The sequence below is a fragment of the Triticum aestivum genome, chromosome 3D (assembly GCF_018294505.1).
Source record: "Triticum aestivum cultivar Chinese Spring chromosome 3D, IWGSC CS RefSeq v2.1, whole genome shotgun sequence".
Lineage (NCBI taxonomy): Eukaryota > Viridiplantae > Streptophyta > Magnoliopsida > Poales > Poaceae > Triticum > Triticum aestivum.
The window spans coordinates 57239149-57246543 of NC_057802.1; the positions used below are offsets into that span (position 1 = coordinate 57239149).

Genomic DNA, 7395 nt, shown 5'->3' on the forward strand with positions numbered 1-7395 from the left:
AAGAACACTGTAAATTCACTAGTTTGTTTTGCGTTTGTAAACTTTCATGGGAGACGGTTATTTTGCGCCCTGTGCAAAAATAAAGAAGAAGTTTCAGTGCTCTTTTCCTATGAAAATTTACATGGGTGTAAGAGTGTTATGACCGGCATAGTAGGGGCTCAGCCCAGTGGGTTATGGCCCAAGTTATCTTATCGTTATTAGGGGCTTAGCCCAATTATCTTATCGTTATTAGGATCGTTGGCTTAGGAGCCAAGTAAACCTCTCTATATAAGGAGAGGAGATGTATCAATCTAATCAAGCAAGAAGCAATCAATATTTGCTCGGCTTCCCTTAGGGAGCCGGGAGACCTAAACCCTAGCCGCCTCCTGCCTTCGCCGCCGCTGCAACTGTCGCAAGGACGGCGCCACGCCGCCGGCCACCGCGCACCAGCCCTCGTCCTTCCCCCTCCTTCCCCTACAACCTACGCCCTAGATCCGGTAGGGCCCTAGCTCCTACCGAAGAATTTATACCTAACAAAAGTAATAGACAAAGCAGTCCTATTCGTTTCACATCTCTACCTAACCTAATATTAAAGGGAGGTGTCTCTGTCGACACTTTCACATCTCTAACTTAATATCTGTCTCTACCTAATATTAAAGGGAGGTGTTTGTCTCGACACTTGACCATGATATTTAGACCAAATTTAGCAGTACTGACATTTGGGACCAGGAAAGTGGCAGTTTTCAAAATGTTTTCCAGCTGGTATGATTTAATTTTATTTCTTCCAAACCATTTGCAGCAGCCCAATTTTGTACAAGCAATAAACAAACTGTCACGTGAAACCTTTCTCCTCATTCACCTCACAAACCTCGGCCAATTCTAAGATTGATGAATTTAGGCTGCTGTTCACCTCACAAACCTCGGCCAATTCTAAGATTGAGAATAAATTATTGGCGAAATTTAATGTGTCCTAGTCCTACACTTTGTGTTTAGAAGGAACTGTACTATTGTTATGTACTCCCTCTGTGAAGGAATATAAGAGCGTTTAGATCACTACTTTAGTGATGTAAACGCTCTTATATTTCTTTACGGAGGGAGTATGATGTTCATAATTTATATGACAGCATCCATCATGTGTGCTTTGCTCTAGGTTCTTCTATTGGAGTGGTATGCTTATTTGTTGCTTTCTTGATATCTTTTTTCCTGGAATTGTAAATCGATTTATGTGGTCATCGAATTGTTTTTGTAGGCAATAGATTATAGACTTACTGATTGGTCTGAGATGTCTGTGTTTTGATTCTGATCCTATACATGTTTCAAAAATGTGACTCAACTTACAAAATGAGTCCCCATGTACTATTGTATATAACATTGCATATTACCTGGCATCTAGCACTGCCACACACAAACCTACATATAAGTGAACTGATGCACAAGAGCAACCTGATATAACTTAACTATGATCACATGTCATGGAAGAACTTGTAGGTCTTGACGTCGAGCACAATTGCTCTGATGGCTCCAATGCATGCAAGAACTCCGATGGCAGAGAACAAGACGGCGACGGCACAGCAAAGGGCCTTGACGGTACGCCGCAGCCCCAGGTTTTTGGGCAGCTTCCCAGCCTTCAGAAATGCTAATGCAGGCAGCACAAAGTCCAGTGGGGTGAACCCAACCGCTCCACAAACTGATACAAAGTCCCCAAAGAATGGCATTGCGGCGGCAACAAGGGTGATCGTCGCCATGTATGCAGAGGTGTACATCAGTCGCCACAGCCATGCTCTGTACGCCATATTCTTCGCCTGAATGCGCTCTTCGAAGTGCGCGTATGTCGGCCTGCAGTATATCTTTGTGAAGAAGAAGAAGAAGTAGAGTTAGTTACTGGATGGTTGGCAAGAATTTCCTGATGGAAGTAGGAGGTTTGCCATAAGTTACAGTTACCTGAAAGCAACCTGTGATCTGAACAACTGCAAATATGTTTGCCATTACAATTGCCCATCTTGGAACGGTCAGGGAGGACAAGATGTATGGCTGGACTCCAGAGCCGAATGCCCAATAGCCACTGAATGCCAGTGTCCAGTAGGACACGACGATCAATGTGTACGCCGTCGACACACCCTTGTACATGTTTGTTGTTGCCGGTTCTCGCACAGTGCTCTGCATTTCAGCCAATTTTATGCAAACAATGATTGTTTGTACACTAAGTTCATCGATATGGACAGAATTTCAGATGGGCACCTGGATTTCTGGCAGCATTGCGTCACCAAATGAGAAGGCTATTGTGCCCAATGCATTGAAACCTCTGAAGACCTTGGTTGCGGTGCTTCCTTGCAGACTGTAACCCACATCATTTCGGTCAATCCGATATCCTGCAGTAGAGGATGCCGTCGATTCCTTTCATCTTCAGTAATTTCAGTACTTTATGTATGCAGAATAAAAATTTACTGAATTTTACCATCGTATATCGTGACACCGATGGCCGTCCCTGCAAACCCAATGGTGGAAGCAGTGCAGGTAGCATTCACCCACCGGAGCGAATGGATGTCAGGAAGCTGCGAGAGAAACAGCTCGAGCATGCCGAAGAGGAGGATGAAGTGCTGCAGCGTCATCGCGCCGTGGTCGGCGGCGTAGTAGTGCTTGTAGACGGCCTTGAGGCTGCTGCCGGCCGCAATCTGGATCGCAATGTTGTTGCCAACCGAGGCCACTTGCTGGAAGAATGACACATACCAGTAGCCCCATGGACCTGATCAACAAAGTACAGAGTCACTATCAAAGGTAAATTTTCACAAACTGATGTGATGTTAACAGTTGCTTGTTGAATCATAAGTGCACCATTGATGAGAATTACAGTTAAATGATCAAAAGAACATTTCTCTCAGTAACTTTCTTTTGCAACAATAAAAAAGGTTTCTGCAGTTAACAGTATCGTCAGATGGTAACTATTTGTTGGAAGAAAAAATTGCACTGACCAAATATGCTTTGTGCGAGCAGCCGGTAGCTGGTGTGCTTCTCTCCGTTCCACTGCCACAGTGAGGCAACGGCCAGGCTCGAACACCAGGTGACCAGCGTCCCTATCACCAAGCAGCAAACACCTGTGGGAAAAACAGAACTGCTAATCACCCGATCAAAAATAACCAACCAGAGAATCTACACCATATGGCGCTGCTAACCCAGAGGCCAGCCCAGGGATGCAAGAGCAAAGGGCAGGGGAGCGTAGGCTGCCGGCGTGGCGATCGTCGTCGCCACGTGGAACGCCGCGTGTCTCCACGTGCCCTTCCCTTCCTTGGCGCCGCCGTCCTTGTCCACGCCGGCTTCGCCGGGCTGGTAGTCCTCCTGGGCACCGCCTCTCGCCGTCGCCGGCGACATGCCCACTGCTGCTGCTTCTCTTCACTGGACTTTGGAGTAAGAAGAGCTTGAGAGCGAGTGATCCAGTAGCTTATGTCACGCCTCTTATCTTGTGTTGACGTAGGCGGTTTCTGCACCGATCGAAGAGCAGAAGCCAGAAGAGGAGAAAGATGGGCTCGTATTGGATTGGAGTAGCGTGGAAACGGAATACATGCTTTGGAATGGGAAAACAAAAACTAACCGCTTCTTTCCAAGCATATGCTATTGCTTTGTGAGGAAAGTTAGAGCCATATATTATTACCAAGGACTAAACAAAGATTCAGTTCATTTCATTTTGACTGAACAACAGAAAAAAGGATTTTGAACTGAAAAATGTCATGTCAACTTAATAACATCCCCATGAAAAAATAGACATGGCAACTAGGAAAGCACTCCTTTTATTTATGTAAGAAAGTCACAACTTCATCGCGGAGCCGCCCCCCCCCCCCCTCCCCCGCGTCGCCTTCAGGGGCGGCTCGGGCGGAACCCTAGATTGAGCCGCCGCCGACCCCCCCCCCCCCCCATCCCTGACTCTCCCTTGCCGTCGCCGGATGAGGTCGCCGGACTAAGTCCACGCAGCGGACGGCGGCGGCGGGGCATCTCCTTGTCCTGTGGCTGAATCTCGCGGTGGAGGGAGGCTCGCCCTCCGGTGATGCGTCGTTGCGGGCTCTGCGGCGGTGCTCTCCAGGGCTGCGTCTCCGGCGGCAGCTGCCGAGGTATCGGCGTCGACGGGTCACTGGGCTGCGGCCCGGTGCTCTCACCGGTGCGTCGGGGCGGGGTGGCGGCCCCCCTTCCAGCCATCTGGAGGCTCCTCCACGCGCGTGCTCTGGATGGTGCTGCGTTGCCGGCGGCTGCTGCCGTGGTGACGGCACCGACGAGCTCTTGGGCTATGCCTCGGTGCTCTCGCCGGCGCGTCGGGGCGGGGTGGCGGCCCCCCTTCCTGCCTTTTGGAGGCCTTCGCGCGCGGACCGATCTCTAGTGGCCTGTGCGTTGGTGCCGCAGCAGGAGGTTGCTGGATCTGTCTTCGGATTCGGCTCACCTGTGTCTGCCGGCGGCGAGGTGGTTGCTCTTGCGTGGGATGGCGTCGTCTCCATGCTTGAGGTGCTTGGACCAGCGGGTGTGCGGGCCTGTGGCTCTTCTGTCGGGGCGAATAGCTCCCATGCGACGTCGTTGGTGTGAATTGTCTCTCATGCGACGTCGTTGGTTGTAATAGCTCTCATGCGACATCTGCGTTGGAAAAAATAGCTCCCATGCGACACTGCTGTCTAATCAAAAGACACATGTTTAAAACTCGAATCAGGTGAGCGGGACCCACAGCGTGGGACCCACTAACTTATCCAACTCAGCGTTGGTCAGGTGAGCGGGACCCACTAACTTATCCAGGTCAGCATTGGTACAAGAGGACACGCCGTGCCCCGAGCCGTGCAGCACCCGAGCCCATCCTCCCCCCCCCCCCGACCGTTGTTGTTCTTCTTCTCCGGCGACGACGCGCAGCAACGCCGTTCCGGGCCGCGACCTAGCAATGTCGAGCTCCGCTTCAGCCTCCCGCCGCTCATGGCCGCGCTATGGCGCAGTGCCCATGACAAGGTGCCCTGCATGCCCACGTATCGCACCCCTGAAGCGGCTAGTCACAACGACCGACAAGAATGGCAACCTTGGGCGGGAATTCGTGAAATGCGAGAGCAAACCAGAGCAGGGAAAGGTGAGATTTTACTTCTCAATATGCCAATTTTGGTTTTTGTCTCCCAATTTCATATTTGCCCATTTTTCATCGGATTTGGGATTTAGGGTTCATCTTTCCGATTTCAGAAATTGAAGCAATGCACCCATTTTGAGTGGCTAGATGAGTACATAGAGCGGATTCAACTGGAGGGTGCATCAGGGGAGCTCGATTTACCGTTGGAGGCGGAGAAGTTGGGCAAGTTTGGATCGGGCGCGTCTGGATCTGGGGCCCCTGGATCTAGCAATTCCATTGGGGGCGCCCATTCCATTGGTGCTACTGTGGGGGATGCAGGAGTGATGGCAGAGCTGAAGAAGCTGAACAAGCAGATGAAGAAACTCATCGAATTGCAGAAGCAGGGCAATTTGATGGGGCTGATGGCCGGACTTTTTTTATGTCTGTGTAATTGCTCTCCAATTTGTTTATGTGATGATAATTAGTCGTAAGTGAATAGATTGGGCATCATTTGTAATCGTAATGATATGGATATTTGAATAAAAGTGTTGCGTTGTAGGAATTCGGCATGTCTTCTCCACTCTGTTTCGGCCCCGTTTTTTCAGTTCTTCAGTTCGTCATCAGTTTCAGTTTCAGTGGTAGAGGGAGAAAAGAAAAAAAAGAGGTTCGTCCACAGTTGCCCGAAAAGGCCAGGCCCATATAGAAGTTAGGCAGGGCCGAATAGAACATACCCAGGCCCATTGATAAAAGAAGTGTAGCTAGTGCAAAAAAAAGTGCACACGGTCATTGACATCGATATATCTTTTCGGCTTTAGGTTATTTCACAAATTTTAAGTTTCCTGCAGTCATCTTTTTTGAGATAACTCATCTGATAATTATTTGAGCTATTTTTATGCATAAGCTATCGTGTCCGATGGTAGGGTCCCGTGTTGTTTCGGCTAAAACAAAAGGTTGGTTCTAGTTAGCTGTCTAACTTGCAGTCTTTGTAAACCAAAAAAGTTGCAATTGTTTGGTTCTAGTTTATTTCAACCAAGCATCTTTTTTAAAAAAATTTGATTTGTGCTATGGTGTTTTCAAAGTTTTTACTCGTGTGTTTCAACCGAAAAAGGTTGTGCCCCTCTCAAAAAAAGAAGACATCTAGTGTGCCCCTAGTAGCATCTCCTTACAACATAGAGGGGCATCCCCTTACAACATATAGTGCATAAAACATAAAAGGAAGATAATTAACTAGACACGTGCTAACAACAACTTATATGATTGGATCATGTTTTAGTGCATTTTTTAGTTCACATGGCCACATAAATAAAATGCAATGGAGAAACTTTAGGCCCGAAAAAACATTAATAGATAGCACGATAGAGGGGCATCGGGTACCCTAGTAGCATAGATAGATAGAACATATAGAGGGGCATCCCCTTACAACATATAGTTCATAAAACATGAAAGGAAAATAATTAAAACTAGATAGATAGAAGACACGGGCACACACGGGCACACACGCCCGAACCAACACAAACACAAGCTAGATAGATAGATAGAAAGACTCGCACTCGAACAACTCCTTGGCCCCTCCTCCTTAGCCGGCGCCCCTCACTCGTCGTTCTCCGGCATCTGGTAGGGGAGGGTGTGCATGCCGTTGGGGTGAGGGAAGATGTGGTGGAAGTTGGTGAAGATGTTGTAGGTCGTGAACGCGATAAACTCGCATCCACACCAGAACACCTCGCCGAGGAGGTGGTGAGCGTCATGGGGGTTGGTGAAGGTGACATAGAGGCCGATGACGAAGCCGTTGGCGTTGCCATCATACTGCTCGTGGAGGTGGAACATAGGCAGAGTGCCCGGAGGGAGGTGGCGGTAGCCGGCTTGGAGGAAGAAGCGAGCCAGCTCTCTAGGGCCCCTCCACCTTGAGATGGCCCACACCCTCAGGCTATTCTCGACGATGACTCCGGCCGGGTACTCCCTCTCCGGCACGGTGCGAGGGCGACGGTAGGTAGGGCCGTTGAACTGCATGGTGGCTCGAGTGGTGGATTTGGCTCGAAAAGAAGAAGCGGGGGAGGCTTGAGAGATGAGTGTGAGAGGGATGAGGAAATGGTGCCCTTTTATAGCCGCATTGCAGCCGAGGTCAATGTGTACACGGTGCCTTCTCGGTCGTTTTCTCTTCTCTGTTCGTACTGGCATAAGTAATTGCGGGCATTAATTCAAAAACGGCGGGCAGAGCATCCAAAGAGGCACGGGCGGCACAGGCGAGATGCATCGTTTCGTGCACTTGCATCGGCGGTGACGCCGCGTGGGAAACAGGCCCGTTCATCCGCGCGTGACACTGAAAAAGGAGCTGCACCACCGACGCGTCCGTCCCGTGT

General features: G+C 49.5%; 1 protein-coding gene across 1 annotated transcript; it reads right to left on the minus strand.

The window, feature by feature from the left end:
* Positions 1-1268: 1268 nt before the first annotated feature.
* On the minus strand, positions 1269-3364 carry LOC123077389 (GABA transporter 1). The gene is made up of 6 exons (XM_044499657.1): positions 3150-3364; positions 2949-3071; positions 2435-2722; positions 2218-2348; positions 1921-2136; positions 1269-1826 (listed from the first exon to the last, which is right to left on the minus strand). Exons 1-6 carry the CDS (start codon positions 3343-3345, stop codon positions 1443-1445), a joined length of 1338 nt encoding a protein of 445 aa, XP_044355592.1. The 5' UTR covers positions 3346-3364; the 3' UTR covers positions 1269-1442.
* Between the last annotated feature and the right edge of the window lie 4031 nt (positions 3365-7395).